Source organism: Schistocerca americana, chromosome 2 (genome assembly GCF_021461395.2).
Source record: "Schistocerca americana isolate TAMUIC-IGC-003095 chromosome 2, iqSchAmer2.1, whole genome shotgun sequence".
Lineage (NCBI taxonomy): Eukaryota > Metazoa > Arthropoda > Insecta > Orthoptera > Acrididae > Schistocerca > Schistocerca americana.
The window spans coordinates 587,436,823-587,456,359 of record NC_060120.1 but is presented as its reverse complement, the minus strand read 5'-3'; the positions used below and the strand labels follow the sequence as shown (position 1 = coordinate 587,456,359).

Sequence of the window (19,537 nt, the reverse complement as noted above, 5' to 3'; positions counted from 1 at the left end):
AAGGTCAGGTGAAGTTGAATGCCCGAACAAAACTGTTGGTTGTGGAGGGGTAAAGCATTTTTAACGATAACTTTCTTCTCCCTCATCTGTCAGTTAAATTGCAGTCACCCCCAATTTCGACACAAACGGAAGATACTTGTGAACGTGCCAAATTTAAAATATCATCTGGCGCTCATGAACAGTTAATTCTGTAATGAGGTAATGCAAGCAGTATAAAATAGTGGCAAATAGATACTTGTTGGGAGGATTCTGGGAAGGTGCAGTCCATCTTTAAAAGATACAACGTACAAGACGCTTGTGGAACCAACTCTGGATTATTGTTACAGCGCTTGGAATCTTTATCAACTAGCTTTGACAAGATATCGAACGAATTCAAAGGCGCGCTGCTAGGATTTTTAACAGAGGTGCTAAGGAACTTACTTTAGAATCTTTGGAGGAGGAGGAGGAGGAGGAGGAGGACTAGTCACAACAAAACCCTGTTGAGTAAATTTAGGGAAGCTGTAATCCAGGAATTCTATGCGTCAGTTCTGCCAGCATCGTAATACTCAACCACGATATTATTGCATTTGGTCATCATCGGGAACACGCGGTAATGTTACGGTAAACATGTACAGTTGCTGACTGAAGGAAATACCTAGCACTGTCAATGCTTTCAGGGCAGCTGTGAATATGCTACCATGTCTGATTACGAGCTGACAAACCATAAGCCGACCGAAGCGTATTAACTGCCAGGTGCAGATATCTCGTGCAAGGGTGATGCGAGTAAGCTGAGAGATATTACCGCACCTGCGGAGGCAATACACTAGTGGAATAGGAGGAAAAAATCGCAAATATTGGCTCCAAGTACACTGTACAGTGTCGTAAGTCTAAACAGTGTGCTCCAAAAAAACACCGACAGACTTCAGGAACAGGTTCCTTGCACCGAAGTAAGAAAAACGTCCATTAAACAAGGGCTCTAAACCACATAGCTTAAGAGATGTGAGCACTTGTTCATCTTCGACACTATGAAATACATCTCTTCTACTACAAGCTCTTTGCTTTTCATGTTTTGAGTGGAGGAAGTATGGACCAAAACAGTAAGAGCTCTAGTAATCATTCATACCTTAAAGAGCTGTGAACACTTCTTCACACTAGCGCAGATGAACAAGCGCTCATAGCTCTTAAAGTATGCATTTTTGGCCTCATGTCCACCACATATTTTTTCTTGTTTCGACAAGGAATTCCTTCTCCCACAATATGGAACGCAAAGCCCATGCAGAAGGAGAGACCTGTTTCACAGTATTGAAGACAAAGAAGTGCTCATACCTCTTAAGGCATGTATTTTAAGAGCCCATGTTTACTGGACTTTTTTTACTTCTGTATAAGAAACCTGTCCCTGAAATTCGGTGCTTTTTTTCACTCTGTATATGTAGATACAGATGTAGGTGGTAAGGCAGTACACTTGCTGTGTGGCTTACGGAAGTGTTAATATTTCTTGACACTCGTTTAGAGACGTCCTATGTAGTCTATCGCCAGCTGTATAAGAGCGTAAATTGTTAAGTTCAATAAAAAACATAGCAGCTACAAAAATTTAAACGTTGTTTCAGTTTTATGTAATGAATGTATACCATTTCAGTTTTTTCAATCCCTGCCTAAAGAAATGTAAATCTAATTTTTCATATTACCTGCATAGCATCTCTTAATGCAACTACTTCTCTTCGACCGAATTTTTTATCATTTTACTCAATACAAAAGGAACACAGGGCCAAATCAAGGCAATAACGTGAATGTTTAGCTTTTTCAGATCCCATCTCCCCCTCTCACATTACGCAACAGCAGACGTGCATGCAGTCATGGAGCCACACTACTTTCTGGTGCCTTAACATTGGTCTTTCCTGCGTCATCTCACTATGCAAACTGTAAAATGGCGTTGCATAGCAAGAAATAGTAGCTAATTGGGTATCAGGCTGAAAATTCAAAGGTCGTGACCCAACTGCAGTTTCGAGATCTTTCCTTGAGCGTCAACAAACGCGGGATCCAACGCACACTCACCTACGTGGGAGACATAACTTCCGTAATGAATCCTTTCATGTGAGAGACTTACCTGAACACTCTCAGATCTTAATTTCATGAAATCGGTAAACAGCTGTCTTAAAAGAAACTAAAGTCTGGTATCTAGAACACATCAAACGCATAACACTCGTTAAGTAATTCAAATTTTCATTGTGCTGTAGTAAACAGTCTTGTGAACTGCTAAACACCCGCCGTCAATTTCCTTAATTTCGACTTGATATGGGCCGCAGTATCAGTATTATCACAGCTGGATTCTATGCAGCGTGTGTTAAGGCAATGTTATCTATTCATAGCATAAAGTTGCCATCTCTTTACTCTCACAAAAAATGGTTCAAATGGCTCTGAGCGCTATGGGACTTAACATCTGAGGTCATCAGTCCCATAGAACTTAGAACTACTTAAACCTAACTAACCTAAGGACATCACACACATCCATGCCCGAGGCAGGATTCGAACCTGCGACCGTAGCGGTCGCGCGGCTCCAGACTGTAGCGACTAGAACCGCTCGGCCACTTCGGCCGGCTTTACTCTTACATTTTGGTCCCGTAACTGTCGGTCGAGTACAATGATGTATTCCTAAGGAATGTCAGCCTGACGCAGGGAGATGAAGACACTCCATCTATAACGGATGAGGCAATAGAATACCTCTGACTGCCAGGTGTCATTATTCCAGACATACGGGGTGTCCATAACTAGAGTTCCAGTTTCAAAATGCTGACGAAGGAGAACCACTACTCATGATGACGTCAAATTTGAACAGCATATTACTGACCCAGGGGGAAATGCCGTGGAACAAAAAATTTAAGTAAACAGATGGCGCTGTAAACGTATTAACGTAAATGGGGTTGGCTACAAATGACAGATCTATTTCGACACGACGGCTACGGTTTGGATTGCACATTACACCATCCATACTGTTGAATGTGTATGACCTGCACAAGTTCGGCAGTCAACAGTTGTGGCAAGGTTAGTTACGTAAGCCCACAGCCAATGGCAAGATCATACCTCATCGGATGCGAAAAATGGTTTTTTAATAGTCCTGAGGCAAAAACCACACATAAAGCAAATGTCATCGGTTTCTAATTGCCCTGGGCCAGAAAACCGCATGTAAGGCAAAATGAAATCGGGTTTTAACTGTTCTGGGGCCAAAAACCGCATAAAAATCGAAATGGCACAGGTTTCTAACTGCCAAGAGGCTGGCGCAAGACGTCTGTCCCAGTTTTCTGCCACACATTAAAATCGAGTAACAGCATATTCCAAAACAGATCGGAGTGTTTCGGAGGTTACGTTGAGAGTGCGTTGCGCAGGGTGTGCCTTCAGTTCAGCTACGTTCGTAGTGTGAGCAGTGAACAGAAACATCTTTCAGATAGCCCGACAGCCAGTCACACGGATTAACGTCAGGTGATGTGGACGCCAACGCTGTAGGGAAATCACAGCTGCTAATTCTACTATATTCGAAATTCCTCTGCAGCAGCAGTGTGCGGAGGGGTACCCTCTCGGATAAAAGTAATCCTACCCACACATCCACGCTGTCGAGGGGCTGGAATGACGTTGGAGCGCAAGACTGTCATAACGTTTACCAGTGACGGTGCAAACCCCGAGGTGTTTGTAACATACAGCGCGCGCGTTTGTGTGTATGTGGGGTGGGGGGGGGGGGGGAGGGGAGAGGAGGGTTGCCTAACTTTGTCTTCGCAGTGTAATTCTCGCGCTTAAAAGGGTTAAAACCACCCTGCCATTGACAACCTACACCTACAGAATCTCGTAAAACGAAGTAATGTTTTGTGGTTTCACTTCAGTTCGGCACATAAAAATAATTACTTCTGTTGGGATGCTACTAGAATAAGTTACATGTTGGATGGAGAATACTCAAAAAACATTTAGAGTGCAAAAAATTGTATAAATATGAAGTACACAATGTCACATTCTACCCTAAATGTAATTTAGAGTATGGCAGAACATACGTTTGACTTTGATTAGGCCTCATCAGATTTTATTAGACGGACACAAAGTCGGCTAATACTGTCAGTAAGAAACAGAAGACCTACACCCTGACTGGCACTTTCGGGGAAAACTTAGTGGACAAGCACATCAAAATCAATCGATTTATTGTTAGTGTTTCCCTATCCGCCTAAGCCGAATGTATCACCTACTGAAGTACGGACAGTAGTTGTACTGTACTGATGACCAGCTCATTGGGGTGTTGACCGTCATGCAAGTGATGTACGTTCCGTACATGCAATTATCTGCCTACACAGAGGCCGCAATACGTTGTTGGCAAGCTGCTAAGGCTGAAACTACCTCAGTACAAGACAGAACGCGAGTTTGCTCAGTAGCCTGGAACAGAAATACGACTCGAGTATTCTTATCTAAAGAAGCACTTCAATGCGCGTCAGACTCCTGAGAAGTGAGTAACCGTCATTCGAGTACACAGAATGACAGCTCTGTTCACGGAGAAACGACTTCACACACCCCTTGTGTCGAAAGCAACACTTCCCAAATCTAACCGCTAGATTCTGCATTGTGGCTCTCACCAGCGAAGTCGTCCGCAGCTCGTGGTCTAGTGGCTAGCGTTGCTGCCTCTGGATCACGGGGTCCCAGGTTAGATTTCTGGCCGAGTAGGGGATTTTTCTCTGTCCGGGACTGGCTGTTTGTGTTGTCCCCGTCATTTCATCATTTCATCATCATCATTCGTGACAGTGGCTAGATTGGGCTGTGTAAAAAAAGTGGATGCTGTAAGACTTGGGACTTTGTACGGGCGCTGATGACCACGCAGTTGAGCGCGCCCACTAACCAAACATCACCACCAGCGAAGTCTCTAGGCCGAACAGCAGAGGGTAGTGCCTTCAATCGATCCCTGCAGGGAAGTGCCACTCCGCGCTATACGTCCGCTCCCTTCTGGACACGTGGTGTCTTCTTTTGCGTTCAAGAGACGAATTCCAGCGGTCGTTACAAAAACATCACTTCCCACATAGATCATGAACCGCCAGGCAATCACCAGAAGCTCATACTCCTTTCTTAAGATTTCCTGGAAGTTTCCATTTCCTTTCCTACATCCTTAGCACTCCGCCAATCAAATAGGCATCTCTGCCTTTTGGTGGGAAGCATGCCCCAGCGCTTCCCATGAGAAGATTCCTCGGAAGTCAGTTCGCGACCATCGTTCGTGACCCTGTACATTCCTTCACACTAAACGCTCTTTCGCCAGCTGCGCTATTCTGAAATTTTTTTGTACCGTCAGAGTGCAACCTACCACTCTCACTGTCGGCATTGTGTGGGTTCTGTGGCCTTAAACATCGTAAACTGCAGCCACCTCGCCCCGCTCTCTCTCAGGGTGGTAAACGTCCGCTCCTGCAAAAGACGAGTCTCTTCCCATACTCTAACCGATAGCAGTTTCTGAGGAACGCGTAACCCACATAATTGTTCCTGTCAGTGCTCAGCTCTAATTAATTTCGACATCCAATACTAAAGGAACGGTCAGTAGATGGTGCTAGCAAAATCAGCCAATCAAAGGATCAATAAATCGTAAACCATGATCTAATACAAATAGAAATAGTCTTCTGGAATATCAAATGTGTGGTGGCAAAATCTTGCCGCCTTAAAACGGTACAGATAACAGAACCCACAGAACTCATCTCCTCGAAAAAATGCGACCTTTCAATAAACGTGGCTGTCAACTTTGCAGAATGAAGTGGGACCGGTTAATATGCACGCTGATTTTTCGTTGCCCATATTCTGCATATTGATATGACCGTGAAGATGTAAATGCGCTTCGTATGTCCACTGAATGTTAGATGACCATTCATTGTCCACTTCCATAAGAGCAAAAAATTCCAGAGCGAACGTTTGTCTTGCTGGCAGGTCAGCAGGAAGGAACTGATGCACATAGGTGATCCTGTATGGATAGCATGCAGGATGTTTCGTGGGACTTCATGCACAATGCTCACAGGCATGTCCAACGTTCGGGCAGTATCTCGTGCAGTGCATGTTTGCACACCACCGCTCAATACCTCCTACAGTGCTGTGGCCACAACTGACAGACGTCGTACCAATTGCTTACCTCCCTCTGCCACACTGCATTTCAAAACACGTATCTCTCATAATTTTGTAAACATTTTCTCTAGACTCTTAGCAAAAATCGGATCAATAATTTTTTTCATACCCTTGATTGTCCGAAATTTCTGCACGGCTATTGGCCCGCAGTCGCCGTTATTGTAAGAGATTTACCAGCAGCGCGCGATCCTTCGTGGAGAGTCATGTTGGGCGTCTCAGACGCAAAGCGATGAATAGCCGTCGGCTGCGTGTCTGTTGCTGTGCGTATTCTGACGATTACAACGGCATATAGTGGTCAAATTTTCATTAGAACTTTTTGTTCCTTGACGTTCCCGCTGAGTCAATATGTGGTTCAAATTTGACGTCATTCTGAGTAGCCGTTTCTTTGTACAGCGTTTTGAAATTGCACCTTTACTTAAGGACACCACCGTCTCAGGGACACCTGGCGCTAGCAGGGACCAGCAAGTTGCGAACAAACAAAGGCATGATACGGGATGTTATTTGATACATGTAAAACATGACATGTCGAGCTCTAAAAAGCAGGCAAAAGCTGTTAAGATTTATTGGTATGAAACACATATGACCATGCAACTTCCGAACAGTGTTTTTGGGAACACTCACTGGAAAACAAATACAATTAGGCCTGCCATGGTTCACAAAATAAAACACACGGACATCCAAAGTAGTTTGGAATTACTTAGGGTCGCTGGGATCTCGTGAGATCAAGCGAACGATGACTTGGAGTGAAGAGAAATGCTTGCTGCCATGCTGTTATCAGATTTCTTACCTACAGTGTATTTCGCTGCACTAGACAATTCTCCATTCAATTTTTTTGGATCAGTCCGCGATCTTTCGTTGCTTCTTTTAAATATCGGATGATGGGCGTAACAGACCTTGAATATGTAACTGGTAATCGTATATGAAAAACAGAGAAACTAGAATATCGTGCCCATATTCAAAGACCTCAAAGAAGTCTATGATTCAGGATTTACACCAGAACTTTCTAAATTTTAGAGGAGATGAGTTTAGGTGAAAAATCCAGTGAACTCATTAGACATACTCTAAGCAACATGATAGAGGTACAGTCCAGAGGAAAGCTTCGAGTTCTTAAAGAACAAAACAGTGGTCAGACGAAGACACTTTAACGACGTCCTTCATAAGGCGGTCAGGGAATGGCGATGAGGAATAAACGGAGTGGAATGCGACTGTGATGTAAGGAAGAAAAAATACGGATAGTGTTTGGAATTCGTAGACAATATTGTGCTATTGTCGGAATCATTAGAAGACGTGGCCAATAAAGCCATCCAACTAGACAGACAAGAATCGAGAAGAGACAGTATATCGCAAACCCTAGATCAGTGACAATAGATTAGTGAAAAGTAAGAAGGTGACGAGGTTTAAATAATGAAAAGAATGGACGGAAACTAGAATGACAGAAAAGATGTTATCTGTGGTGTCCAGTGCATTCCAAAAATAGCTTCCTATGTTCTGTTCGTAATACATGTAGTGCATTTCCTGGACCTTTCTAAGAACACCATTGTCCCTCTTGCCACCTCAGAGTCGTAAAACAATCGCTGGTACAGGCCTTACACCATGGGAGATCGTATCCATGTTGTCCTGCGTCATGTTGCGGCCCGTCCGCGGCGAACTTCTGAGAATTCACCCGGGGGCGGTCCCCGTATCCGGCTATTGAGCGTCGTTGCTAACCTGATGGCTGATAGCTCGTCCCAGTGTGCTTCCAAATGGTTTCATATTTATACACTGAGCTGACAAGTCGTGGGATAGCGATATGCACAAGTACAGATGGTGGTAGTATCGCGTACACGAGGTAAAAAATGACTGTGCATTGCCGGAGCTGTCATTTGTACTCAGGTGATAAATATGAGACGGCTTCTGACGTTATTAAGGGCGCACGATTGGAATTAAGACTCCGAACGCGGGATGGTAATCCGATCTAGACACATGGGACACTGCATTTCGGAAATCGTTATAGAATTAAATATTCAGAGATCCACAATGTGGAGAATGTGTGGAGAGTACCAAATTTCAGGCATTAACGCCCATCGTGGACAACGCAGTGACGGCCTTCACGTCACGACCGAGATCAGCGACGTTTGCGTGAAATTGTCAGTGCTAGTAGACTAGCAGCACTGCGTGGAATAACCGCATAAGTCCATGTCTGACTACCGATGAAGGTATCCTTTAGAACACTGCGGCGAAGTTTGGAGATAACGTACTATGGCAGCAGACGGCCGACACGAGTGCCTTTGCTGACAACACATCGCCTACGGCGTCTCCCCTGTACTCGTGACCGTATCGGATGGATCCTAGACCACTGGAAAACCGTGGCCTGGTTCGAATGAGTCCCGATTTCAGCTGGAAAGAGCTGACGGCAAGGTTCGAGCGTAGTGGAGACCCCATGAACACATGGGCCCACGGAGACCCCATGAACACATGGGCCCAAGTTAACAAGGCACTGTCCAAGCTGGTGGTTTCTCCGCAATGGTGTGGACTCTGTCCTCTGGTCCAACTAAACCATTCATTGACTAGAAAGGTTACGTTGGGCTAGTCTGCATGCGAACAACGTTGGAATTTTTACGGATGACAATGCGCCATGTCATAAGAAACACAATTGTTCGTAATTTGTTTGAAGAACATTCTGGACATTTCGAGCGAATTATGTCGCCACCCACATCGCCCGACTTAAATCCTATCGAACATTTATGGGACATAATCGAGGAGTCAGTTCGCGCACAAAATCCTGCACCGGCAACACTTGCGGACTTATGGTCAGCTGTAGAGCCAACACGATTTAATATTGCTGCAGGGGACTTGAAACGAGTTCTGGAATCCATGCTACACATAGTTGCTGCACTACGCCGGTTAAAAGGTGGTCCGACACGGTATTGGGATTTATTACAGGACTTCCGTCACATCAGTGTATACACTATGCAAATGTGAATAAAAACGTAAACAGAGATAATTAACTATCGACTATCTCTGGTAGTATTGTGATCTCATGGGTCTTTATATTTTGATTTTATATTAATTACGGGACAGTTTCTGAAGAAAGGGTCGCGTAACACAAGTTGTGAGGACTGACGTGTAGCATAGCCCAGGTTGGAAGGTGACAATCTGGTTTTGAGCTGGTGAAGGCATCGTATGTGACCATTAAATCTTAGGTCTAGTGACATACATAGGTTTGGTTAGTGAGTTCGTTTGTGAGTTGGCGAAGCGGTATTGAACACTTCATATTAATCTGCTTTACCAGAAGCGCGCTCCCCAACAGCTGAGATGCGCACAAACTTCTCTCTCTCGTATGGATGTACTAGGTGTAGCGATCGTGTGTGTGTGTGCAAGAGGCGCTGCGTGTCGTTTCCTCAGGCACGCTCTCAACGGAGGACGTTCCCTGGTCTTGTGCGCGCGTGTGTTGCGGTCGCCAGCCATTGTGCCCGCCGTGCTTCATTTCGGAGCGCCGCGCTGCGGCCATAAGCCGCTTGGGCGCGGCCGCTGTTTCATTAAGCCGCCTCATACCACACCACCCGGTGTCTTAGGCAGCAACTCCGGCCCGCGGCTGCCGGCTCTGCAAATATTTGCGCTCTTTGCTGCATCGATTGGCAGCTTTCTGCGCATCGTTCCTACCTCTGGAGGAGTACTGCACGTGGACTCCTCGTCCTCCCCCAGTTCTGTAGCCTGTCTCACCTGATGCGGGATTCCGGTTATGGAAAGGAAATTAATCTTTTTCGTCAGTGCCCCAAAGTCCTCATTTCTTATTGTATGCTCCCGTGCTGTTTTGTCTTCCTTGTATTACCACGGAACTTAGTCCCTGGTATCCGTGTGAGGTGCGATTTCTTGTGACAGCAGGGCACTCGCGTGGCTACCTCACGCACCCTGCCTGCAAAATTGTACGTCTTTCTGGTGATCTACTTCCTGTCACCCCTCACGTCCCGAGGCTGCGTACTGGGCACTGTCATTTCGGTCACCGTCTTTTGTTAATTTAGACCCGGCATCACTCTGTGCTTACTGCAAACAACCACTGACTGTGCCGTTTTCTGACTCAATGCCGATTTTATAAAGGTTTACATTTTAATGTATGTTTGCCATCGGACTTACTAGATACTTCAGCCGATACAGCATGAGCTGTAGTTCGCGTCTTACTACTTATTCGTCGTAGTAATATGACGACGGACCATTAATTATCAAACCTTTGAGCAACCTCCTCAAAGAGGAAGTGATGGTTTTTAGCTATCCCTGTACTCCAGTCGACTATGCTCTGAGTATTATCGGTTTCAAATTAATTTGGTAATTGACCATTTTGAACTGACACGGGCGCTTATAACCACAATTGTTTTGCACCCTAAAGCAACAACAAAAAGCGAATCCTTGCAATTCAACCTGTTGTGCTGATATTCATGAATAGCAATCTAGGGTGTGTTTCTCAACAGCATAATGTCGCCCACATACTGCTTTTATATCCCAATATGGTCTACAGCGTGTCGACGCGTTGCCTTTAGCAAAAAAAATGTTCAAATGTGTGTGAAATCTAATGGGACTTAACTGCTAAGGTCATCAGTCCCTAAGCGTACACACTACGGGACCAGCGCGGCTTGCCTTTAGCATGTTTGATCACCAGACCTTTCTCCAATAAGGGAAATCGTCGGACGGCAAATCTAGCGTCATCCAAAAACTGCATTAACTGTCCATGTATTGACAGAACAAGTGCATCAGCCATGGAACTCCATCCCATAAACTGACATCCGGCACCTGTACAACACAATGCATTCACGTTTACATGCTGGCATTCAACTTTCCGGAGGATACGCTGGTTATTAATGCTCGATCATTCCACATTTGCAATGGCTGATCTCGCGCTTGGATTAATCTGTGATCTAGCAATGTTAATCACTTAAATGTTACCTAGGCAAATTTATTCCCGAAATTTCATTAACTCTACAATAATTACTTTTTGCTACTGCGATTTTTTCTGTCAGTATATTTTCAGAAGTCTGATTCTCAAAATTGAGACCTATGTTAGATGCCAGCAGGCTTCCTCTCGCAAGCATTGCTCCCTACACGCTCCACTATGTTCCTTTTTTCCTCCTTGCTTCGTCCCTAGCACATTATTTTGCTTACAAACTAATAGAATTCCTACAGTTCGTCTAACCAGTACTCCTTGAATTCTTTTCACTTTTATCGCTAATGTTATTTCTGTTATTCCTCATTTCTTAAGTCTTTCTTGTTTAACCCATAATCTGTGCTGCGCAGTAATCATTCCATTCAATAGGTACTTAAGTTCTTCGTCACTTCGGCAGAGGGTAGCAATGTTTTTCGATATACATGTTCAACAGTTAAGGGATAGAGCAAAAAAGACAGCATCCATGCGTTACATGCTTTCCTATTTGACCTCGTCTCTTGGTCTTCCATTCTTGTTTCCTGTCGGTCCTTGTACGTCTCCTATATTACCCGTCTTTCCCCACAAGTAATAACCATTTTTCTGAGAATTTCAAATGTTTTGCTCCAGTTTGCGTTGTCGAATGCTTTTTTAAACGGACAAAATCCAATGGAAGTTGGCTGATTTACAACAGCGAATTCAGTAACGAAGGATACACGAATTGTTCATCGCGACACGTATATGCAATAAGAGTGGCTCAGTGTTTCTGCTGTGACTATTCCAAACTTTGTATACAGTGTGGTCAGAAACGGTATGAAGAATTTGTAATCGTGCTTCAGGGTAGGATGTGCTGAGAAATAATTGTTAAGAAAAAATTCTATACGTTGCGTCGTTTCCGAGTTTATTAGCCCTGAAGTTAGCCAAACAGGTCGTGGCGCAGGCAGATTCAAGCGGCCCATCAGCTCTACCGCCCCATGTCCAGTTTTGTATCTTCCTCTTGTTAGATTTTGGGAAACCGAACAAAGAATATGTTTGGTGACACCGTCTCTGGAGTGCCACTTGAATTTGCGACAGAAACAATATTGACTGCTACCGCCATACACCAGAGCGGTGCTCAGTCCCTGTTGTAGTAGCCTACTGATTATTCTCGCGTTCTGTAGTATATGTCTGTAAATCGAATATTGCAGTAGACGAATCTGATAGCGCTTTATCGAATGGGCACGTAAAATTCAGATTTAAAAATCATTTAGTTTGAAACGGGAAACAAGCCGATGCGTGGCTTCGACGCTGTGAGTCGTATGAAGGACGTGTTCGCGCTGACACCTGCTGCACGTTCTAAAAACAAAATTGAAAAAAACTACTACTACTACTACTACTACTACTACTACTACTACTACTACTTTCCTCTCCTGTTCCACTCGCAGATAGAGCGAGCCTCCGAATGAGCCCTGACTTCTCTTATCTTACCCTCATTGTCCCTTCGCGAAATATATGTTCGCGGCAGCAGGATCGTTCTGCAGTCAACGTCAAATGCCAGTTCTCCAAATTCTCTTTAGTGTTCCTCGAGAAGAACGTCGCCTCCCCTCCAGGTATTCCCATTTGACTTGATCTCCGTCAACATCTGCATGTTGTTCGAACCTACCGATAACAAATGTAGCAGCTCCTCTGAATTGCTTCGATGTCTTCCTTCAATCCCACCTCGTGCGAATCCCAAACACTCGAGTAGTACTCAAGAGTAGGTCCCACTGGCGGCCTGTATGCGGTCTCCTTCACAGATTAACTTCAATATCCTAAAACTCTTGCATTAAACTGAAGTCGACCAGTCGTCTTCCCCGCCACAATCCTCACATGTTCGTTCCGTCTCATGTCGCTTCGCAGTATTACGCCTAGATATTTAAACGATGTGACTGAGCCAACCAGGACACTACTAATGCTGTATCCGAACATTACAGGCTTGTTTTTCCTGCTCATCCACTTCAAGTTAAATAACTTAGAGCCAGCTCCCACTCATCATACTAACTAGAAATTTGGTCTGTCATCTTGTATCATCCTATAGCCGCTCATCTTCGACACTTTCCCGTACGCCACAGCGTCAGCAGCAGACAAACGCACACTAATGCCCAGCCAGTCCGCCAGATCATCTGTGTATAAAGAAAATAATAGTTGTCATATCATCCTTTCCTGTGGCACTCCCGAAGATATCATTGTCTCTGAAGAAACTCCTCGTCGGGGACAATATGTTGGATTCTGTTGCCTAAACCCGGTACATCAGAGAAAATAAGCCCGACAACTAATAGGAGGGTAATGTGAGCGTGACGACCCATAGGAGGGTTATGTTTTTAATTTTTTTAATTACGAAACTGGCCAATTACAGACAGCTTAGAACCTAAGACGAGGATACGTTCCTTTTCTCATTTTCGCAGAACTTTCTTGCTTTGGCTAATGTCCTGCCTCTGTTAATTTGAAATCACCCTCAGGTTGCAGTTTTTGTTACTGGACAGCAAATTTTGCAGAAGTAATCAGTAGCCTGTGTGGAGTATTTTGTGAAGTTAGGTTTTCTTAAATCTCTTCTTGTCTCTTCCAGCCATCCCATGGTTTCTTTAATGAAATTAAGTCCTTTTCATTAGCGTATTGTCATTCATTCTATAAATATTAATCTCCTCATTATTTCAGCTATTCTTCCTATGTTTCTATATAAATCTTCGTTTCTTATCTTCGTGCAGTCACCTTTGTTCTTCTGTTCTCCTAAAAATTTTCTGAGTTTCTCTTCCCTTCTTCCTTCCCTTCCCTTCTTCCTTCCCTTCCCTTCCCTTCTTCCTTCCCTTCCCTTCCCTTCTTCCTTCCCTTCCCTTCCCTTCTTCCTTCCCTTCCCTTCCCTTCTTCCTTCCCTTCCCTTCCCTTCCCTTCTTCCTTCCCTTCCCTTCCCTTCCCTTCTTCCTTCCCTTCCCTTCCCTTCTTCCTTCCCTTCCCTTCCCTTCCCTTCTTCCTTCCCTTCCCTTCTTCCTTCCCTTCCCTTCTTCCTTCCCTTCCCTTCCCTTCCCTTCTTCCTTCCCTTCCCTTCCCTTCCCTTCCCTTCTTCCTTCCCTTCCCTTCCCTTCCCTTGCTCCTTTCCAGTACTACTTTTTCACCTCTTCTATTCACTATTAGACATTACGATCGATAAAGTGTTTCGGTTTAATTACTGTTGACTAATGCTTAATTTTTGCCTGAAATGATACTAATCTCTTATTATATCGGTTTTCGGTGAGTTCGTACGCTAATTCCACGTCTTTCAATATTTTTTTGCCAGTGGTGTTACCCAATCTTCCAAACACTTAAACTTACCACGCAGTTTGATGTTTCGATCACAGATGCAACATCCCACAAAGGGGTTAACACACCTTCCTAATTTTCTTTCAACCAAGACATGATTGTAAGCCCTTCACCGGACCATATGTATCGTGACGACACTTCAAATAATCTCCCGAACGATAATCGTCGCGTCTTTGAATGTTAATTCACAACTGACGCGGCTACAACACAAGTGCATGGGCGTCTTACCCCCAACAACAGTTTTGAGATATGGAACTGAAATGAAAAGCAACTTTGGATATTCAACTACGATGGTATTAATTTTTTTGTTCGACATTGCATACGGAAATTCGATTCTGGAGAGATAGGGAAGGCTTACAACCGTGAAAGAATACAATGTAGTAAGCAGGAGCCTGTATCCTGTTGGCTTTACGAGCTAGCTGAACGTGTTCGTTCCAGTTCACTGAAGCCAAATACAAATTTACGTTAAGCTAAATATTTTTCGACAGTTTAGAACAAATTGTCTGCAGCCACGAACATCCAAAACTGGAATTTTATCCTCTTTTTTTTTTCGTTAATCTAACAAAGTGTGCCTGTGGTCTTACTTCGTGGCAGTTCTGCATTGACCGAGGCATGTGTAGCAGCAACTGCTCTCGTGGCCTGATGTTTAAACCGTACCTTTAAGCGTCAGTAACAACGCCCTAGTTCTTCCGTTACCGACTGTGAGCTCTTGCTTGTGGTGCCGACAGCAACATTTCAGCGGTATGCTGCATTCCAGTACACAACCTGTGCTTTCACATTTCATTTGGAATGCTGGAATGCTAGACACCTGAGTCATTATTTTCCTTCCCACCTTGCCCCAGATAGCCATATACGTGTGCTGGATCTAAAGTATTTTTGTACTGCGTCGGAAGTCGTAAGCCCGGGGATAGAGGGATAAATATGTTCACCACTTTTGCAGGTCCTCTAAGCCGCCAAAATTGTTTGTGAACAGTCACGTATGAAAGAAGTTTTTTTTTTCTTTTTCCTGTTACGACGAAGGATTTGTATGCTATTACTTTCAGGAAACGTCTATGCTCAAAGATCGTACCAATTTATCGTAGATTAGTGCTACGAAGTGACACATTAACAAGTTAAACAATACTATGTTCCATTCCCCAGTCTGTCTTTTATCTAATAGACATGAAGATATCACCTTGATTGTGCACATAATATATTAATCAGCCATACTCTTGTAGACAAACACTGTTTGGTTGCGTGTAATCTTTTTGCACCGTGTGATAATACTTTGTCTTGTTCGGAAACAGAAGTAGAGACACGGACTGCATTCATGTGTATTGTCACGTCTCTTCATTGCGTAATATCAGACGTCGAAGTTTTTATTATCAGAGCTTAAACGATACTGGAAGTACACTTAACTCTCGCTAATCGGGCCCACAGTAGACCGGCCTGTCAGTAAGCCGGCCCACATCCGGCCTCCAGCCAGTCACCCAGACATGACGCGCACAACAATGAATTTTCGTGCGCAACAGTGTTACACAGTGCTGTACGTTCCAGGAGGGGGAGGAATTGATGGAGAATGTTGCCAAGTAGCTGAGCAAAATTGAGAAGGACCAAATTTTATCAGATACTGAAATACTCAAAAGTATGCGGAAAAGTAGTGATGTAAGTGATGGAGAGGACATAGGACAGAGTGTGAAGAATTCTGACACTGCTGTTACTGAAGCTGCGGACATCTTCCTGGAGTACATCATTCAACAACCAGATACGCGCACTACTCATTTATTGAAGGTCTATAAGGTATATTACATATATGTAGAATTGTGGACAGTTGGGAATGTGAGTCTCACGGGAAGCGTGCAAGGGATAAGTCCCTGCAGTCGCGCTATTCATCTGTGCCCTCGGTGGCTCAGATGGATAGAGCGTCTGCCATGTAAGCGGAGATCCCGGGTTCGAGTCCCGGTCGGGGCACACATTTTCAGCTGTCCACATCGAGGTATATCAACACCTGTCGGCAGCTGAGGGTTTCAGTTAGCCATCATTCACTCACTTAATGCTTTAAAGTGGTTATGAGTCAGCGTCGCATATCATCATTGCGAGGACATGCTTCATAGTTAGTGATACTACTGTTTCTTCACACACCAGAACTAAATTTTCTATGAAAATGAATGTATCTTTGGTTTCAATGCAGTATCAGTTACGCCAATCCAACATCCATGTGTACAAGGAATCGCCGGTTTAGCGAGAGTTTACTGAATGTTATAGTAACAGCTTTGGTGGGTGATACTGCGTAATGAAATAAGAAACCTTATTAAAAAAATTCCACCGTTTCTCGATTTACAATGAGCTAAGTACTTGGTGGCACCGTTTGTAGAAAGGATATATTTGAACACAGCCACCAAAATCGGTACGCACCTATCAAGATACCTTTCCCATTATCGATCCCAGTGAGAGGAGGAGAGGGGGGGGGGGGTGCAGAGTTAGGGTTCTGTTATGAGGCTCAAACTGCTGTGAGAGCCCCAGGTATCACTCAAGGGGGTTCTGCATAAGAAATTACTTATTTTTAAAAGCGTTACCAGTTACTCACATCCGAAGATGGTCAGTAGGATCTAAATCGCTAATCTACCGATAATTTGTGATCAGCCCCTGGAATTTAAAAAAAGTGTATTAGCAAAGATACAGAGAACAATTTGTACTGAAGAGCTAGTTGTGGGTGGGTCACTCCCCATCGCATGCTGAGATCTGGAGGATGCTAGACTGCTATCACCCACCAACTGTCCTGATTATCTTTCCCACTTTATTTTACTATTGAAACTACAACTGGTTTGCATTACATTTCCAGCTTTTTAACTTTCACTGATAGCAGCCTCCTGGCAAGTACGTATTATTTATTCCATTACTGTCATTGCACTTAGTCAGGTTGGCAGTGGTCAGATGTGAGGTGTCCCTCACCACAGAAAAGACGTGGTTCAGCCTCCCTCTGCTCTCTAGCCTGCATACTGACTCAACACACATAGTTTTACCTATACCTGAATTATTTCTCGTCTCATGCATCAAATCTGCTTTCACTGTTCAGTTTCACCATTCTCACATTTGATCCAAATTTGATCAGATCTCTGGTTAACATAACTAGCTCTAGTTAGCCTCTCTTGAATGAGGGGCTAATCACAAAGCTGTTCATTCCCCCAACCCTTGCCCCCAACCCTTGCCCCCAACCCTTGCCCCCAACCCTTGCCCCCAACCCTTGCCCCCAACCCTTGCCCCCAACCCTTGCCCCCAACCCTTGCCCCCAACCCTTGCCCCCAACCCTTGCCCCCAACCCTTGCCCCCAACCCTTGCCCCCAACCCTTGCCCCCAACCCTTGCCCCCAACCCTTGCCCCCAACCCTTGCCCCCAACCCTTGCCCCCAACCCTTGCCCCCAACCCTTGCCCCCAACCCTTGCCCCCAACCCTTGCCCCCAACCCTTGCCCCCAACCCTTGCCCCCAACCCTTGCCCCCAACCCTTGCCCCCAACCCTTGCCCCCAACCCTTGCCCCCAACCCTTGCCCCCAACCCTTGCCCCCAACCCTTGCCCCCAACCCTTGCCCCCAACCCTTGCCCCCAACCCTTGCCCCCAACCCTTGCCCCCAACCCTTGCCCCCAACCCTTGCCCCCAACCCTTGCCCCCAACCCTTGCCCCCAACCCTTGCCCCCAACCCTTGCCCCCAACCCTTGCCCCCAACCCTTGCCCCCAACCCTTGCCCCCAACCCTTGCCCCCAACCCTTGCCCCCAACCCTTGCCCCCAACCCTTGCCCCCAACCCTTGCCCCCAACCCTTGCCCCCAACCCTTGCCCCCAACCCTTGCCCCCAACCCTTGCCCCCAACCCTTGCCCCCAACCCTTGCCCCCAACCCTTGCCCCCAACCCTTGCCCCCAACCCTTGCCCCCAACCCTTGCCCCCAACCCGACATCCTCCCAGTGTTCTATGGCAACTAGATTCTTTCTTTCTTTCGCTTACACCATAGTCCTGCAGCGATCACAGGGTCAGTGTGGTTACAACGTATTTGGCAATGTTAGTTTTAGGGATGGCCGGGTGCCCTTCCTGCCGCCACCCCATACCCACCAGGACGGAATCAGTGTACCCCAACTGTCTGTGGCTAGTGTAATCCGTGAAGCAGTGTGGACATGTTTCAAATGTCTGAGACACGTGTAATTGAGGCGGAACGTGGGGACCAGCCCGGTATTCACCTAGTGGGGTGTGGAAAACCACCTAAAAACAACATCCAGGCTGGCCGGCACACCGGCCCTCGTCGTTAATCCGCCGGGCAGATTCGATCCGGGGCCAGCGCGCCTACCTGAGTCCAGTAAGCAGCGTGTTAGCGATCTCGGCTACCCTGGTGGGTCTATGGCAACTAGATTCACGATACATTAATGTGGAGATTTGGCATGCCAAGAATAGCTTTATTGTCAAGTCTTAAAGTTCGCGCACTTCTTATCATAGGACAGTGAAAGAGTAGTGTTATCTGCAGTCATTGAGAGACGCGCGAGGTGTCAGGTGCCCTGCCAGAGATAACCGTCGTCCGGCAACGTGCAGTGTACTGGTGTCGGTGCTGTCAGTGCGAATGTGGCCCGCAGGCGCGCAGTATGCTGACAGCCTAGCCGCGATCCCAGGCCGCGACATGGAGACGGTGCAGGTGCACATGCCGGTGCGCGTCACGGTGGAGGCGGTGGACGACGTGGACGTGGGCGTGGGCGCGCCGTGGGAGGGCCCGCGCCCCCGCGCGGGGTTGGGTCTGGATGGCGATCCGGCTGCGTCGAGCAGCTCGCACAGCCTGCCGCTGGTGCTGGAGTCGGGCGCCGACTCCGCCCCCGAGCTGGGGCCGCCCTCCGCCGACAAGCGCGGCCGCCGCAAGTCGTGGCACATTAAGATGGAGCGCAAGCGCCGCAAGGGAGTCATCGGCAACGTCGCCGCCGCCGACCGCCAGAAGAGGCCCTCCTGGTGGAACATCTTCGTGCCCGACCACTGGCCCAGGTGAGCAGCAGACACACGTAATATCTAACTTTAAACCTTGCCTTCCTTAGTAACACATTCCACTCAATATAACGATAGACAACGTATTTCGGATTTATTGTTATTGTACGTATTATACTATTCCGAACTATTATGCCGTGGTCAGACAAACTTCTTATTTAAATGTGACTTTTCGTAATATGCGAAGGCGTAGGCTGCGGGGTTTGGAGTCTGCGATAACTTAATCGTAGCCCGCGTTAGGTCA

The 19,537-nt window shown here is 45.9% G+C and overlaps 2 protein-coding genes and 1 non-coding gene across 9 annotated transcripts in view; 2 read left to right on the top strand and 1 right to left on the bottom strand.

The window, feature by feature from the left end:
* The window catches only part of LOC124591006 (oxidation resistance protein 1), a 775,097-nt gene that overhangs the window by 64,568 nt on the left and 690,992 nt on the right, over positions 1-19,537 (top strand). For all 7 annotated transcript variants that reach the window (XM_047131701.1, XM_047131696.1, XM_047131697.1 and 4 more), the window contains exon 2: positions 18,897-19,293. In XM_047131701.1, the coding sequence (XP_046987657.1) occupies positions 18,941-19,293 (353 nt within the window). In that variant the 5' untranslated portion in view covers positions 18,897-18,940. The remainder of the gene's footprint in view (positions 1-18,896; positions 19,294-19,537) is intronic.
* Trnat-ugu lies at positions 16,179-16,252 on the top strand. The gene has a single exon. It is a non-coding gene; the product is annotated as a tRNA-Thr (tRNA).
* Positions 17,459-18,232, bottom strand: LOC124594207 (glycine-rich cell wall structural protein 2-like). The gene has a single exon (XM_047132566.1). It carries the CDS (start codon positions 18,230-18,232, stop codon positions 17,459-17,461), a length of 774 nt encoding a protein of 257 aa, XP_046988522.1.